This window comes from Lepisma saccharinum, chromosome 30, assembly GCF_977018435.1.
Source record: "Lepisma saccharinum chromosome 30, izLepSacc3.1, whole genome shotgun sequence".
In the NCBI taxonomy this organism is placed as follows: Eukaryota; Metazoa; Arthropoda; class Insecta; order Zygentoma; family Lepismatidae; genus Lepisma; species Lepisma saccharinum.
The window spans coordinates 4,468,858-4,487,739 of record NC_139258.1 but is presented as its reverse complement, the minus strand read 5'-3'; the positions used below and the strand labels follow the sequence as shown (position 1 = coordinate 4,487,739).

General features: G+C 37.4%; 1 protein-coding gene across 1 annotated transcript in view; it reads left to right on the top strand.

Moving 5' to 3' along the window:
- The window catches only part of LOC145981775 (growth arrest and DNA damage-inducible protein GADD45 alpha-like), a 52,505-nt gene extending 40,570 nt beyond the window's left edge, over positions 1-11,935 (top strand). The window contains exons 3-4 of the mRNA XM_083115190.1: positions 9,252-9,469; positions 11,439-11,935. Of these exons, the coding sequence (XP_082971316.1) occupies positions 9,252-9,440 (189 nt within the window). The 3' untranslated portion in view covers positions 9,441-9,469; positions 11,439-11,935. The remainder of the gene's footprint in view (positions 1-9,251; positions 9,470-11,438) is intronic.
- Positions 11,936-18,882: the final 6,947 nt, after the last annotated feature.

Here is an 18,882-nt window from a genome sequence, read left to right as displayed (position 1 = left end):
AAAGTCACAGATTTCTGTCTAACCCAGAGGCTACAACAGGGGCAGCCAAGGTGCTCCCCTGTGAAATTACTTTCTGAAGTCTAGAGAAGAGAATCTTCCAAATACTTGCCTCTACTTAGACTTCTTCTTCTAAATAACAAGACTGTAATAGCTGCTTGTTCATTTTCTGTGAATTTATCCATCACCAAAGTTGTGAGCAATGCTGTCTGCATTTTCAATCTTCACTGCAGACAAAGTATACAAGATAGTTTTACCTAATGCCAAGGGGGCTGATGGCAGTTCCAGGGGGGGGGGGCTGGCCCCTGCCTGGTTACGGGCCTGACTAGATAGTCGAACACTCATCTCATTTGCAGATTTCTTCTATAGTTGATAACCAAACTGTTTGGAGTGCGTCATTCTTTATATTATTACAGGGTGATTCAGAATTGCTGTTACACACTTCTAGAGGTTGTAGAGGGGACTTAGTAGATCAAGTTTTGATAAGGAACCCCTGTCCGGAAACGTAGTTTTGGTACTACACAGATGACAAGATCACATAATTTCACATCTCCATCATCATCCAATCGGGCAAGAATGGTATGTGATGGAGTGACGCGATGCGGAAATCGCTCTGCATACAGATGATGCGCGATTTACATGTCGGTGTTCTCTGCAAACGTGTATTCAACCATACTGTACTGTCTTCTGCAACGACTGAATAGCAACTGACGTGAAGGTCGAAGCACACCGGCTTGTAAGCAGAGGACGTTAGAAGCAGCACACATGACATCAGCTGACTGAAGACGTCACCCTCCGTCAATGTGAGTTGCCTACCGTGAAGTAAGAGATGTGAAATTATGTGATCTTGTCATCTGCGTAGTACCAAAACAGTTCCGGACATGGATTCTTTATCAAAACTTGATCTACTAAGTCCACTCTACAACCCCTAGAAGTGTGTAATAGGAATTCTGAATCACCCTGTATAATAAAAAAAATACATATTTAAAAATAAGGATTTCTGTACGACCTAACTTTATTTTCTCCTACAAAAAGTCTTATTTAAATGCAAATGCAATTGTTCCCTTGCATTATATAACAAAATATCTGAAAGAGAAATCTGCTTTTCGAAACAAATGCAACTGTTTTATGTGTAATAATAAAACTTACTAAATGTAATTTTGTTTAATGTTTGGTGCTAAAAATGAATATAATTTAATATTCCTATTGCATTTCTCAGACCTTAAATTTGGTAGTAAAACTACACTTGTAGACAAAATTGTTGTCTGCCAGCTTTAGATACGTTTTAACCTAACTCAAATTCCAGATATAGCACTATGTTCTTGTCCATTTCCTCATAATACGTCTTTATTAGAAAACTAACAGATAAGTAATCAACAAGCTAATTAAAAACTAATTTCTTAAAATTTCCATTACCTAGAATCGATGTGAGGTGTGGATTAATCAACATCATTTAACCGGTAAGCTATGTGAGGAGAAGGTAAATACATATTTCTGATTAGAGCTTTCTTATGCTATCAGGCCAAATCTACCAATGTTCTCATGATAGCCTCTGTTCATGCAGATAGCGATAAGAATTATATCTCTCCATGATTTTGAAACGTACTGGAAATATGGGAACAGTTGTGAAACTCACGTACACTCTGCTCTGTAACTTTCCTATCTATATCGTTCTTTGACACCTGATACTTGAGTGAGAAACTCCGGATGCAACTACAGCATAATTTCAATGAAGAATAATATTCGTATGGTTTCCCTAGCATCAAAATATACCCAGCTGTATCTTCAAGTCTGTCATATCCTTGAATTTACAACAACAGCCACAACAACAGCATCAACAGCGGCAACAACAACAGCAACAGCACCAACGGCACTAACAACAACAGCAACAGCACCAACGGCACTAACAACAACAGCACCAAAAACAACAGCACAAACAGCAACAACAGCACCAACAGCAACAGAAACAACAGCAGCAACAGCGGCAACAACAGCAACAGAAACAACGACACCAACAGCAACAGAAACAACAGCAACAACAGCAACAGCGGCAACAACAGCAACAGCACCAACAACAACTGAAACAACGACACCAACAGCAACAGAAACAACAGCACAAACAGCAACAGCAGCAGCAACAGAAACAACAACAGCAACAGCGGCAACAACAGCAACAGAAACAACGACACCAACAGCAACAGAAACAACAGCACCAACAGCAACAGCGGCAACAACAGCAACAGAAACAACAGCAACAGCGGCAAGAGCACCAACAACAACTGAAACAACAGCAACAGCAGCAACAACAGTACCAACAGCAACAGAAACAACAGCAGGAGCAACAGCAACAGCGGAAACAACAGCACCAACAGCAACAGAAACAACAGCACCAACAGCAACAGCACCAACAGCAACAGAAACAACAGCAACAACACCAACAACAAAGGCACCAACAGCACCAACAACAGCAACAGCAACAACAGCACCAACAACAGCAACAGCAGCAACAGAAACAACAACAGCTTCAGCGGCAACAGCAGCAACAAAACAGCAACAGAAACAGCAGCAACAGCGACTGCAGCAGCAGCAACTACTACTACTACTACTACTAACTTACTTACTTATTGACGCCCTCCTTTCTTTTGGATTCTCATGTTTTTTTTGTAAAGAATGGATTGCACTAGTTGTTCATATTACTCCCAAAGGACGGGTAAATGTTACATGTATTTGCAATTATCAATTGGATTTCCCTAGACAAAAGTTTTGTCTCTGTTCGAGCATGTTGTATGTACAGTCAGAGACAATAAGAATGGGACACCTAGATTCTGAAATACTCCTTCCCTGCATGGCGTTATGTGTTGCGTACCTCTACCTATGACTGTACATATTATGTAGAAAAACATGGACCATTTGATTTGTAACAGGCCACATAGTTATCCATTTTCAAAATAAATTTGCATAACCTTGTACTGTCGATAGAAAAGCAATATTCACACAATCATTTCGATGTTTTTTTTAGAAATATGGCCGATACGCTCTAGGCTTCACTCCATCGTTCTGCACTAATTTTATACAATTTTGACCACCTCATAAAGTTTTCCAGGCCCACAGATCAATTAACATAACTAGGCCTTTCAATTGCCTATCTGGACAACGTTAGCCTAATTGTTATAAATTCATGTTCTTTTCTTACAGAAACGATTTGGCATAGAAATGTTAACATTTTAGTCTGAGTATTCGTTTTCATTCTAGCACAGATTTTCCTATCGTTATGACGATATTTATATTATTTAAATAGTGATAGTAAACAATTGAAGATCAATATAGGTACAGAATAATGAATTCTGACAAGACGAGGCTATATCTCAACAGGAAATATCAACTGAATCCCTCTTAATAAATGTTAATGCCATGTATTATAATATTGTTTTAAAGAGTTCTAGCTTTCAGGTGCAATGAAAATCTGAAAATGGATAGGTATTTTTAGCCATTGGAACTCCATTAATACAGCAGCAGTTTTCAAGCTTTTATAAGTTTTACGCATTGCAGATTCTTGTACTTCTAAATTGTACAGGCACACACACACTTGTGATCCTTTGAGGTTTGGTGTGTAGCTGTAACAGGAAACTTTGCCCTTGCACTTTGTTTCGTTCTACGTTTGTTGAAATTATCTCACTCCTCAAGGCTTATCGTATGTTTATTCAGCTGTTGATGAGGTTTTTATAATGGAAAAGCAAATTTCTCTTGCTGTACATATTGCGAAGTCCGTTACGGTACACTGCGTAGCGTGAAATCTTCCTGATAACCTTTGTCGAAGGATAAAGAAAGCATGTTTTCAGTAAGGGAGCTCACACACCGAAGTATAGCAGCTGTGCGGAAGCGTGGTACATGCTATTAGAGCTCTCGCCACGAAAACAGTCCAGTCAAGGTCACGCCACCTACAGTGTTGCCAATAAACAACAATTTCAGCCGATGAAATCAACGCATACGTACTTGTAAAACGCGCGAAGTGTCGACTGAGCAGATTAGAAGAAGTGTGGCAACACTGGAGGGCCAGGGAAAGCTCCGACCTTGAATGAACTGTTTTCGTGCCCAGAGCTTATAATTTTAAAGATAGGCAAAACAAAACAAATGAGAGCATTCACGCTGAAATTGTGCATCACCACAAACTCTTGCTTGTTTCTGTAGTTTTACAGTAAATAGCATGCAACGTGCAGGAAGTGTAGTGTGCACTTGTGTAAAAGTTCCAAATAACCTAGATTCTCTTGGCTTAAAATATCTTCCCTTACAATCAAGGACGCGTTTAGGGGGGTTCATGGGGTCCGGACCCTCCCCCCGATAGACTTAGAAACTCCAAGATTTAATAAGCAAAGTACTTGTTTAGGATGGATTGATTCATTGATTGATTGGGACTTAAGTCCACTTTATGCACAGATAGTTTAATCGGGACTGGACATACAGTTTATAGTAGGTTTTTGATTGATTGATTGATTTAATGTTTTAAGTCCACTTTATGCACAGTAAGGCTAATCGGGACTGGACCTACAGTTTAAAGTGGGATCCGAACCACTTGTGCCTCCACCGGGTATCGAACCAAGACCATCTTGAGGTTCAGGCCACAGCGCTCAGTCAAGACGTCATCATCTGGAGGCGATCGTCTTAACGCTGTAAACCCATTGTCGTGATTTTACCGTAGATAATTAAGGTATATTTATTTCTCTTATGAAGTTAAATTTTGACATTTACCCTCCCGACGAATATAGAAGAAAAATGTATAATATTGAATATTTACACCAAAATTTTCATTCAGGCCACCACAAAAATTCCTACCATAGCACAAAGAAAGAGTTGAAAACCGTTAGAAACTTTCTGGCGGAAAAATTTAAACATTGTATATCTTTGAAAAATATTATCGGGAATATTTGTCAGCTACAGTAAAACTCATAACCGCTTTTGTATGAACTTTTGTATGTAAAATCAATTGATTAAATAAAAAAAAAAACATGTTAGGTTGACCGTAAACTTTCCAAGTTACCTAATCGATCAAATTGTCTCTAACTTTACCCAAAATTAATCAACCAGATAATGCAGATATTCTGCTTAGCTATACAATCTCAATACAAAAGCTTAATTTCTATATCTTTGCAGCAAAAGCGAAACAAATTGGTACAAGGGTAATGTTACATTTCTGTGAATAAAGATTAAACCTAAATCATTTGTCATATTGTAATTTCGATCTTATTGACTTTATTGAACGAAAGATAATAAACAAATTGAATCTTTTCATTGTCGTTAGTAAGATCTGTGACAATAACTTAAGAGTTTCATTGAAAAAAAGCAGACTAATATTTCGATCTTAGCGTTCACTTGGGATATAAACATTTGGAATATTTCCTTACACTGTTTTACATTCTGTTAATAACATCGTGAAGAATGTTAATAAATTATGAAACAATAACATTATCACTGATTTAATAATCAAAGTTACAAACATTGAAGCTTCACAAAGACAAAAAATAAAAAGCAGTTCATATGAAACAGTTTTATAAAATTTAACACATTTGTACTTCATATTAACATAGCTAGGTAACAAAATGCTTTCTGTGTGGAAACATTTGTATTTGAAACATAAGTAATGTATTCTTCGATAGTATTACACACGAATATTTCATCAAAGTTCTTGTTACACATCGCACCCTTGTATTTGAATGTACAACATATCTTCCGATTAGCATAAAGAAGCATAAAGCGGGATAAAATAAGAATGTAAATGTACACTTGTATCAACTTTGCCCCGTTGTATAGCTTTCTTTCATTAAGAACATTTTAAAACTCAAAATTTGTGTAAATAATAAACATTTTATCGAATGCTTGCATAAAATTTACACTAACAAATTGCTTTAGTAACACGAACGTAATATTTTAAACGTTGGCTAAATCTTGAAACAAATTAATTTGCAATCATAAACAATAATTTTAACGTTAACCAACGTTTGTAATAATTCAGGGTAAATTATTTGATATTTCTAAAAACAAATGTTGACAAGAGATAAAACATGGCCACATTTAAGATTATATTAGATGCCTATTTTGTACACATGAAATGTTTACATCATGAACTATTACTCTTATTTATTTATGAGTATAAAACCTTTGTTACTTAACTTGTATCTTTTCGTAGGGACCGAATCACATGGAATTGCCCTAAACATTTCTCATTTTCAGCAACATGTTGAAGAAATGTGAACGTTACTCTTACCTTTTTCATCATAATTGCCTCTGCAATTGAGCACACAACACTTATACACCATACCTCTTGCACATTTAAGCATATTTACACGTCATGTAAACTCGATTACAGTTCCTAAATTTGCATTACAATTCCATATTCACTAAAAAGGTCCAACATTGATTCCGAAGAAGCAAATCAAACATGGCGGCTATCTCGCCTCCAGTTGATGACGCTTAGTCACGTGACCGGAGCAAGCCGTGAGGCTTTCAGATTGAGAAGGTAATGATCGAACCCGGGACCCCTCGATTATTTTATAGTAGGATCCGAACTGCTGTGCAATGTGCTTCTGCCTTACAACATGAAGTTTATTTATTTCGTCAGAGCTTATGCTCTGTCCGAAAGGTGCAAAGTATAGACTTGCAGTATGGTTTTGGCGGAAGTGACGTCACCTAGTACAGTTCGAAAGCGCCAAGAACAGAAGCACGCAAGTGCACAGCTCGCAGTACAGATGGTTGGTGACTAGGTCACGTGATTTTCGCACTCGTTGTTCATTTGTTTGAAATCACGGAGGTAGAAAGCCAGCAACACAGGTTGAATATACGTTATAGGCCAGCAAGTTGTTCTTGTAATGTGTGGAAATGTATGTGTTCGAACATTTGAAAATTCTATGTGATTTATATGGTGAAAAACAAGTGTTTAAAACGCGGGGAAAACAACGTCTCCTCAGTTTTATCCACTGCTCCTATTTGGCGCTGCAGTCGAAGTGCAATTCGAAAGACTTTCACTTCCAGTCCACGACTTGAAGACCACACTCGGGGGATGCTCGTCTCAAATATGGTCTTGCACCTTTCGGAAACGGCCTTATATAAATGTAAGGATTTGATTGTTACTATACAACTTTGTGTTAACACGAAGTCTGCGAAATTTATGCTTACCATAATACGCATAAAAATAATGACCAGGGACTTTACTTCTAAATATAACAACCCTTTTTCGTATTTGATAAATAATCCATTTTTAAAAAATTGACATTAATTTATTTACTAGGGCAGCTGTTTCTATACAAATTTTAGTGGATCTTAAATAGATTCGAATCACTGCCTGGGCATGGATGTTCTGTGTGTCTTTTCATAATTATAATAATTTGAAATAAAATTGGTTTATTATATTTATTTTGGTATTTATATTCTATTTTGTTGCAATAATAATCATAAGCACGTAATAATAATAATTATTATTACTATCATTATTATAGGTTAATAGATTATATTAGGTTTATTATTACATGAATTGTAGAAATTGGACGTGGTAGTGTATCTGGCCATTGATGTAGATCTTGTCAAAAACATTAACTTCAAAAGTAATGTTACTCTCAATATACATCTACATCTCACATAATATATCCCTGTAATTTTGTAATTTCTCACTTGACTCAGTGCTGTATTACGTTGTTTTCTGTGCTCAGTACTTAAATTCATAATAATAATAGTGTATTTTAAGTGTTGAGCACAGTATGAAACCTAATTCAGCACTAGTCAAATACAAAAGTACAAAGTTACACGAATAAAATACATAAGCTGTAGAATAACATAACATAACAAGTTAGCATATTTACACTTCAAGTTACAGTTTTCAACGAGATCTATTATATCTCTGATACTAATAATTGTTTATTGTTATATAATATTGTAGAATTAACTGTGTATTGTTCTAATAATAATAATAATCATATTTATTTAAGTGATGATCACTATTAAACAAATAGGTATATCACTATGTCAAAATTGGTTATACAAAATTTTAAAAAATGAATACATAATAATAAATATTAATAATTAATAAAATAATAATAAGTAGTATTTATTAGAGCATGTTTCTCCTCGAGAGCCGTTCTTACAACAGGCCCTTGTCTGAGAGATTATTACAAAGTAAAAATGTCATATGTGAATATACACTGATTACATGTTAGTTTGATGGCCAATGAATATAAAAATATGAATGGAATTAATGAAAAGAGTAAAGGATTAATACATAAATTAATAGACATAGATACCTAAGTTCGTCACTTTTATCTTTAGTACAGTGAAAAGACAAAAGAAAATAATGAAATTTAGAATGTTGATAGTAACAAGAAGTTATATGAAGAGAGTTGCCAATTAATACAATGGATATATATTTATAACAAAAAAGTAAATAGTAAAATAAACTATTATTGTTGTTGTTGTTAACAATAATGAAAATAATAATAATAATTCTACTATGTAAGCTTGGTACTAGTTTCATAGATCGGAGACACATTAAAATCGGATATTTTGTGTTTTGCATGGTCCGCACTTATCAATTGTGTATTGCGGAACATAGTTCAAGGTGCCATTATGATTTTTACAAGAAAACAAACGCAATTTTTCACATTCTGAGTGCTTTTTTATATTCCTTTATTCGCTTCCGGAACACACAATATGGCGGGCACATCTTGACTCACGTTGTGGATATGCAGTGTTTCAACCTTCTGCACCGAAAAATACCTACTATCGTGTTCGTCACCGGTGGAAATTATACATTATGCACGGGTAGCTGACGGATAGCCCCACGAACCATTCACGGATAGCCCCATGAACCATTTCCGATAAGGTTAGGTTAAGTTTGGTTACGTTAGGCAAGCATAGTATAAAAAAGGGGGGTTGAAACACTGACAGGGGCTTACGTCATCAAACGTACGCAGCATCCGGTTGTCGTAGGGCAAGCAACTGAAAGCAATGGCAATTTTGCGTCGGCGAGATATTTCTCTTGAAAAATACATGATTTCCCGGTCAAATATATTCCACGATGAAAGAAAATACCTCGACGAACGTTGTAAACCTTGGAGAAACTCATTTCCGTAAGTAGTTTCTTGTGTAAAATTGAAGAAATGTGTCTCCGATGTATGAAACTGTTACCGTAAGCTTTATCAATAGCCTGATTCCCCGAACAAAAATTTCTGGTGATGTCCATGTTTACGTTGGGTTTTCCTTTGTAATTTCAGGTCGACTGCTCTCAGAAACTTGCGAAGATGCTGAACTCTTCCCGCAAGGAGTGCGACTGCGCATGCGTGCTCGTCCATAAGCCCAGGGCTTCGGAGCAGAGGGAACAGGAAGACAGCCTGGTTGACTTCTGTGACCGCGTGGAGGAGGACGAGACGACGCAGCCAGTAATAGAGCTGCCGGTCCTCTAGGTGGAGGGGACGTTCCAAGAACGGAACAGGTGAGTTTGGCTTTCTGTTCGCGCTTTCATCAAGGACACAGGGACTGCGTTGACCTCCTGCTGGGAATTGCCCTTTGCAAGAATTTTCGAAATAATCCGCTGAGAGGCGCCACTCGCGCTCTTGCTTCCACTTCTTCTGCTAAAGAGATTGAGAGATGGTGCTGTTAAATTTCAACCCTGCCGAGGGCTAAGCCCGACCTCCACCAGACCTCCGGAGGGATTGGTGTTCCCGAGATTGGATTGGATTCAGTGGCGTGTCCAAGGCGGGTTGGTGGGGGTTATAACCCCCCTTTCGCCCAGTATTCTTTAAAAAAAGAACATCAAATGCAGGAAAATATGGCAAAATGAGGGCTGACTACTAAAAAATGTATACCTAACCCCCTCCTTTCGAAAATCCTGGGCACGCCACTGATTGGATTGGATAAATTTGGTGTTTTAAGTCTACTTTATACACAGTAAGGCTAATCGGGACTGGACCTACAGTTTAATTTGGGATCCGAAGCACTATGTGCCTCCACCGGGAATCAAACCCGGGACCCGGATGTTCCCGAGAAAACTTTCACCTGCGATGTCTCAGTGCTACGGCATGGAAAATTGACTGTAAGGCGTGACTTTTACTAGCGGATCTGTGACTGGGGTGGTTCGTGCCACAACTTTCCTTAAACAACAGTACCCATTTCCAAACATCATAACTATATCTTATATATAGAGCCCGGAAGTTCAGGAATTCATTTTGGTCAAAATAGGCAGGCAAAAACTGCATTTATAATAGGTATGGAAAATAGGCACTATAAGAAAAAAATAGGCACAATAAACCTTAAAAAATGTCAAGTTCCAAATCATTTATATCAAAAATTTCATTCAAAAGTTAAAACCAACATGGAAATAACACTTTTACTTTTCTTTACTGCCTTGATTGCACATAGGCACTATTTTTATTTCGTACATAGCCGTCTGTCAGGAAGAATGCTTTTCATAATATAAAATTATCTCTCTCCTTCGACAGAAGTAATTGGACCATACATGTAACAGGCTATTGAAAGCTATTGTAACCAAATCCATATCGCCAAGAAAAGAATTTCTTCCTTTAAAAATATTTTTAAAAAAAAATCTTTTTTTTTTCATTTCCACATTTGCACTCATTACACGTCTGCACTTTTCTGGTACAGTGGGATCCATGAGTATTAACGTGCAAATTGTCCATGATTATTTTCATTATTTTTTCTCTTACATCCTATGTGTTTTTAAGCTATGGATGTTTATGTATGCTGGTGCAGAAATTGTCAACAGCTTGTTTTGAGTTTTCTTTTAATTCTTGAAACTCTTATTGGGTCAAATAAAGTGCACGAACATGGTGATGGACAATTTGCACGGTAATCCCACTATACAGCTAACTTCTTTCTCCTGGCACTTCCATCAGCTGCTACACTGATTCCTCGAAGATTGGATTGATTTGGTGTTTTAAGTCCACTTTATGCATAGTGAGGCTAATCGGGACTGGACCTACAGTTTAAAGTGGGATCCGAACCACTATGTGCCTCCACCGGGAATCGAACCCGAATTCCTCGAAGACTTTCATGGTGTATATGTTTATTGAAAGGAAGAAAGGTGAATCCAGTTTCTATATGTAAGTAATAGACTAGAGTCTGAACTTGTTTACAACGAAGTGTTTTCAATGCAGTTGGAATTTTATGATTTGTAATGTACTAGTAGTAGTAACAACAAAAATAATAGTAATAATGATAATAATAATAATAATATGACTGCCCCCTGAGAAAAAATCCTGCGAGCGCCCTCGATAACAATGGACAATATGTCTGGTAACATGAATAATTTCTACTGAACTTTCCATAATCTACTCGTGTGCTACATGAATGCAGAATTTTATACAAAAAAAAAGTTTCTTACCATCAGCAACATGTTATGTTTCAAAATGGCTTTAGTACTGAATTTCTTTTATTTGTTTCAGACTTACTAAACATTGATTCGTGTGAGTGGAAATCACAGAAGATTAAAAAAATTCATTCCAAGTTCGGGACGTTTTATATGGGAGCAACCACCAACTACAGCTGCTGTACGAATAAGAATTTAGCCATAATCATGGACAAGTTGCATTTCCTTCGACACAGAGCCGCAGGGACCCCAAGTGCCTTGCTTCCAACTCCCTCCACCAGAGGGACAATCGCACAACGACAGGCACCTACGCGCAACAGGATAGACTTTGATGAGGTTCGTGTGTGAAGTTTGTGGGACACTTGTATTTAAATAGTGAATATTGATACAAAACTTATGTGACTACCTTATTGTAAATCATGGATGGGAGCGTCATGCTTTTTTAAGCATCAAATGTGATTATTTTGTTCTTACTTCGTGTGAGAGAGACACAGTAATGGTTGAAAGTAGTCATTTATCTGTACTTATGCCTGAGTTGGGTTTGTGCATTAATTCAGTTTTTAAGAAAACTTGCAGTGCAAGTCTTGTAAATATGTAATTATATAAATAAAATATTTATGAAAAGATGTTACTACATAAAAAGTGATTTTATTCAGACGTACTTTTAAATGTTCATGTATCTGTTGAAGTAGCATGATATTTTAGCATTCTAAACTACAAAGTTGAAAATAGTGTCTTTAAGCAGTCATCTATACGTGTACTGTTATGGACGCAGCGAACTGATACGTTGATTTATTGATTTGGTTTAGTATACTTAGCTTTTCTGCCATTTTGGCTAATGGCAATGTCAGTGGCGTCTCGTCCCTTGGGGCTTCCGGGGCTTAGCCCCTAAAGGAAAACGGACGTATTCACGTAAGTATCAATCACCATAACGCATACCTATCACACAGTCTTTTAAAAGGTGATTTTTATCCACGTAAATTCATCGTCTGTTGCAATGGATACGACAGCACTCCTAGCGGCATTGATGTCAATTATCGTTTTCCGGGGCACGTCGCAAAGGAAGGCGTGGCCTACACCCACCTACGCTACAGTGAAGGTCACATGCTAGCAGAGAGAGGAGGGAAAAGTGCAATGGATTTGAGTACTGATTCGGGGCTAGTTCCGTTGCGTCGCGTTCGATCTCGCGTGTTGTTCTGTAGTGTTTTGGTGGCTTTCGTTCGCTATGTTTGAGTGAGTTTGGCAGGGTTGATGTTCGAACACAAATTGATGAAGGACATAGGCTGTCAATTACAAGACACAATGAATTTGTCCGGAAAAATAGGCATATATTAAATAGAATTATCGATTGCTTAAAATTCTGTGGTCGACATGAACTTGCTCTACGAGGACATAATGAAAGAGAACAATCTTTAAACAGAGGCATCTTCCCAGATTTATTATCCCTTCATAGAAGAGGGAACTTCGTGTTCTTTATTGTAGTGAAGAGTTGAAAAACATAAACTCTATCAGTAGAATGCATTCATTTTTTATTTAAAATTATTTAGAGGGTACCTTTTCAGAAACAGTAAAAATGACAAACATAGTTTTAATAACTCCAGTGCCAACAGCTGAATCTGAACGATGTTTCAGCACATTGAAGCGTATTAAAACGTGCTTAAGAAATGCAATGGGACAAGACAGACCAAATGCTTTGGCACTTGCTTACAATAGAAATAGAATACATTTCAAACATAGAGGACTTCAACGAAAAAGTAATAACAAAATTTGCTGAGCAGAAGAACAGGAGTCAACGTTCGTATAAAGGTATGTTTCACAACAATACCTGTTTCTTTTGTAATCATGTGAATTGTCATTATATTTTAAATTCTTTAAAAAAAATAAGTCCAGTTTTGTAGTTTAGAAGAAGATAAATACCAGTTTTTTTTGTAATTCATGTAATTTGTCATTACATTTTAAATTCTTTCAAAAAAGTAAGTCCAGTTTTGTAGTCTAGAAGAAAAAAATACCTTTTTTTGTAATTCATGTGAATTGTCATTATATTTTAAATTCTTTAAAAAATAAGCCCCGGCCAAATTTCAGGCCACGAGACGCCACTGGGCAATGTAATACATACTAACGTATTGCAAATGAACTTACAAAAAAGGAGCTTTCAGATCGAAGCATTAAGCGGCACGTGTCATTTGATAACGAACTTTCGGAAATAAATGCAACCTTTCGTACCGAAGTGATACGACAAGCTGCATGTGTCGGTCGGACTGGGCTGTTTTCTCAATCGTGTCATTGGTCTGGTGGTCTCGCGTGCATGGTGAATGCTTCTTTAGAAAGGGAAGGGGACAGTGTCGCTTGTCACTTCGGTGTGAAACCGCGTGTCGATTCGGTCTAAAAGCTGATGTTAAGAAACAATATTTCTTTGTTGTGTAGGAAATGACCATTGAGGCAAAACTAACATTTTTCCACTGGATGCCTTACGGGGTTGTGGCTTTGCTGTTTGTGCGTGAGTATTGCAAATAAATGTAAGCTAGCATAATGATAACATCTGCTTCAAGCAGTAAGAGGGAAGGGGGGGGGGGGCTGAAGGGGGAAGCTGAATTCGCTGCAAAGGCCACCAGAATTTATTCTCGCCCTGGATACTGAAATCTCTAGCTGTGGCTGTGCCCATTCTTATTCTACACGAATCGACCAATCACCTACGATTCACAATTCTGATGTTCCACCGTTTTCTGCTATGTCGTGGGCTGTTGAGACAAGCAGCGTTCTCCAGTTGCAGCGTTGCCAACTTCCCAATAAGAAAAAGAGCTGTTGGAACTTGATTGATTTTACTTAAAGTTGCATTTCTGCCACTTTTGGCTAATCGTGACAGTGGGGATATGGTGATAAGGATAAATGACTAAAGGGTTACAAACGTATATGGACAACACAACGCAAGCCTCACAAAGGAGCCTCGGTACTCCGTAAAATGCAATCCAGTGTGTGTACTACCTTGAGTTGCTGTTTAAAGTTTACTTTAGGGTATCGAACCCGGGACTCCTTGATTACAAGGCAACGACGTTACTGCTACGCCATCGGAGCTGCTAAATTGTGCTACGATCTATTATTTAATTTAAAATATTTCTTCGGATGAATGTAAGTTATATTTGTGCATTTACTTTTTGAAGTTTGAACTTACGTTATTGATAATTTTGTCATAATCAGAGGCGTCTCCTGAACGCATGCGGCGCATGCCTCAATTGTGAGATAAAGGACAGCTTGCTCTGTGACGACATTAATGAGCATTTCTACATTCTAATTTCTTCATATTGGAGAAGTATTTATTTTACACGAGAGCGCTCAACTAAATTCATATTACATTTCTTGGGTCTGAAGTGAAAGAAAGTAATAATTATTTTTCCCACAATTGATGCATGCGTCACTTCAGATCCAAGAAACCACAACTACACTAATGTGTGTGTGTCTTCGATATTATTCTTAGAAATGTATATTTGAAATTAAAAGTAATTGCTAAGCTTTTGTTTGTTAAAACACAAACTATCCCCCCCCCCCGGAAATTTTTGGTGGGGGGATTTTTGAGGGCAAGATTGTTGGTGGGGGAAATCCCCCGTCCCCCCTAGGATTTCGCACCCTGCTCTATTTCCTGCAACAAAATGTTCCTTCCGAGCTAAATTCGGGATGAGAAGGAAAATATTAAAATAAATTAATGGAGCGGTTGTAAAAAACTTGTTTTTTTCCCCCCTGATTAGGCACACTCCTTTTCGTTTTAAACTTTTTTGCTGATGAAGTAGAAATAATATCTGGACATGATTCTATTTTCTCAAAAATATCTTTCTTTCATTACAATTTCTCTCTCTCAGAGACGTGCGTTTGCAGATTATGCTATATATTTACCATTACGCCAAAAACAGGGTGCTGGATGATAACGAAGTTCAAATTGTACTAGGTTTGGTATCATTATTCTATGGTAGGAATCAGTTGTATTGCGACGACAACGCCACCACACGGAGCAGTCGTGCAACTTCCGTCAGTATTAGATAAACGTCAAACGCGCGTGCTTCGATTCTACGTTAATGTTTTTGTCTTCTACGTTCAAATTGAGCAGAGTACTACATCACACGATAAAGGTAAGAATGCTTTCTTTGTATGTATTAAGTTTGAAACCTTTCGAGTTCGCAGATGCACCTCGAAAACATTCGAAATCTTTTGCAAGTGCGGTAGGTAGCTAGTATACATCCATTTTCCTGTTTCAAAGACAATTATTGTTACACGTTCAACCACGAATTTCGCATTGAAAATGTGTTGCTTTTCCTAAGTAAACCATATTGTCTCACTATTTCTAACAAACCGAGGCATTTGAAATGTGGGCAAAATCCTAAATTTGATGCAGAGGTGCTAGTAATGTCATGGGCGTCCGGAAGGGGGGCCGTATCCCCCGCGGAAAATGAAAGTCAACCAAAAAGTATGTATTTCACATATATAATTTCAATTTAGCCACAATAATATGTGTTAATTATTGCATGAACACATGAACACCATAAATTCAAATTTAAGCAATGTTTTTTTAGAACAACTATTTTTGAAGAAAAATGTGCCTTGTTTCCCCCCTGGAAAAAAATACCTTCCTTGCCCCTCCCTGGAAAAAATCCTGCGGGCGTCCATGAGTAATGTAGTGTGTTTTTGTAGTTTAATGTCAATTTTGCTCGTCTGATTGTACCGATAAAATTAATGAAGGGTACTTTTGTCTTAACTTTCCGTTCTCCTGCTAGAAAGTGGAACAATTTGCAAGGTTTATGAAGATAGTTGTACAGTGGGATCCATGAGTATTACCGTGCAAATTGTCCATGACTATTTTCATTAATGTTTCTCTTACATTCTATGTGTTTTTAAACAATGGATTTTTATGTATGCTGTGCAGAAGTTGTCAACAGCTTGTTTTGAGTTTTCTTTTAATTCTTGAAGCTCTTATTGGATTAAATAAAGTGCACGAACACGGCGATGGACAATTTGCACGGTAATAGCCTACTCATGGATCCCACTATACAGAACGTTTGTTGTTTATGAACGTTCACTACTCTACTGTTATTAGCTCGCGAAGATGTGTTACAGTGATCAATTGCACGTTTTTTTTATTGTTTATGAACGATTTCATTTATTTCTAGCTCGTGGAAATATGTAATTGTGTACGTCTGTTACCTTAGCATGTTACCTTACCGTGAAGGAGAACATCCCGAAGGGTATACACAAGTGAATATAGCACCCAACACAACATTCGACAACTGCAGCTATAATTTTATGTCGTTAGGTTAGGATTGGAACTGAGTTATTTTCGACGTGTTCTTTATCTATTTCAGTATGCATGCAAACTGTTTTCACTTATAAAAATCGGCGAAAGTGCTCCGAAATGGGAGGTTTTTACTTACGCGGACCATTCTTTGGGATGAAATATCTCCGTTATTTGTGTTTTTCGCGCTGGAACTATTTGCGTACTACGTAAAATGTCGAAATCTGTCGATTAAAAGAAATCAACATAAATCTCGAGGGGATACAATGGGTCAACGACTTCGTTTTGTGTGATACTACGGTTATATGTGGCTTCAGTATCCTGAATCAAGTTCTGTTACATAAAGCAGTAATTTATGTCTATTAACATGTATTTCAGTCTTGGTTATTACTCCCTGTGTGTTTGTGAAGAACGATTTTCCCTTCCGTATGTTCCTACATGATTCTCTGTTTGCGAGCAGCCATTCGTGTAGTTTTTGTGCGTGTGGTTGCGAAGGGATGTTACGTCTGTACATGCTTTCGTTGTTGGTTAGGCAGATCAGGTTTAAGTAGTGTGTTTTGTGGTATTATTAGCGCACACATAGCGTACAAATGAAGAGGTTATTTGATTAAACAGCCCGATTTGGCTACACTTAAAACTATGCCAAGATGCCCATATGCCCCAATTGCTCAAGTGTGATATGCTCTCAATCCCCAAGAATTCTGAATACTAGTGTAGAAATGAAGAACCCTCAACAGACAGATTTGGCTACACTTAAAACTATGTCAAGTACCCATATGATCTTATTGCTTACAGTGTGCTATGCTGTCAAAATCCCAAGAATCCTGAATTCTAGTGTACAAATGAAGAACCCCCCTCAGACAGATTTGGCCATGTGTGCAAAGGCTGAATCTGCCAGATTGTTGTCCATAAGCTTGTCAAAAATATGCCCCTCTTGATATTATTATAGCTACACTTAAAACTAAGCCAAAAATGCTCATAAAAGCCACCCTACCCACCCACACCCACTTATATTTACTTCCGGTCCGGTAATATGCAGAGGCTTTCTAGAATTGCTCTGTGACTCTCTCATTTCTTACATCATAAACATATGATTTTTCACCTATAAGAATAACACTACATATGGTGTCATCAGGGAGTGTATCATGGAATTCACAGATAATTTTAATGTTTGTCCTGTCATTAACCACAACTTGTTTCCTTTTTGAGGTGTTGATGACAAACATGGGTCTCTGTGCTTTGAATTCATCTGGTGTGTAATACATGTCAGTATTGCCAGTAGTGACCCTTTTGTATGCTGTAAATGCTTCATATAATTTAAGAAAATCATCCTTGGACATGTCTAAATTATAATTTTCTCTAGGAAATACCTCATTTCTGCCATTTTTAAGATATATGTTCTTGATGTTGCAGTTATCAAATTTACTTGAATTTTTTTCCTGATTATTGTGTCTTCCAGTCTGAAACAGTACCACCACAAAATCCGGCATGTCATATTGTATACTGGAGAATGAATTTGTAGCATCAAACTCATAATAGCTACCAGTGGCAGGCTTCTGTACACATTGATATGTATAAAATTGTAAAGGCACCTGTGGATTTTTTAGGATATCTGCTTTGTATTTAAGAGCATAACTGGCTTCATATTCAACAACCGGGATTCTTAGCTCCATAGTCTGAATAAGGCACTTGCCCTCATCAGGTAGGGTATTAGGCAGAGCTTCCCCTGTAGAGTTTAATGTACTGTACCTCATCAAAGCATTATTATCATTGGCAGCTCTTCTAAATGTAATTCTTAAACCACCCTTCCACATAATATCTTTGTAATCTGAGAAGAATCCTGGCAACAGGCGCATGGGGAACAGCACTGTGTGGCTCTTAGATATAATTTTATCACCAGCCTCAAATCCACCTATTTTGTAGTAAGAAGCCTCTGTTTTGGATAATTTTAATGTGGCCAAAGCTGTAGAGGTAATGCCAGGGTAATCTACTCTGTTTATAACAACACCATGTTTTCTGATCTCAATTTCAGAGAACAGATGTGGCACAAAATTGTCTACCATTCTTATATTTGAGTTAGCCGGATAATCTGTACCATCGAGCTTTACAACATCAAATTTGATGTATAGATCTGCTCTGTGAGGGTGTATAAAGCCATCTCCTACATCAAGATCAACCTCAATCTCTGTGTTGGGTTGATTTAAATTTGCAAATGTCCTCCTGTTTGGGGGGAATGATTGTAGCT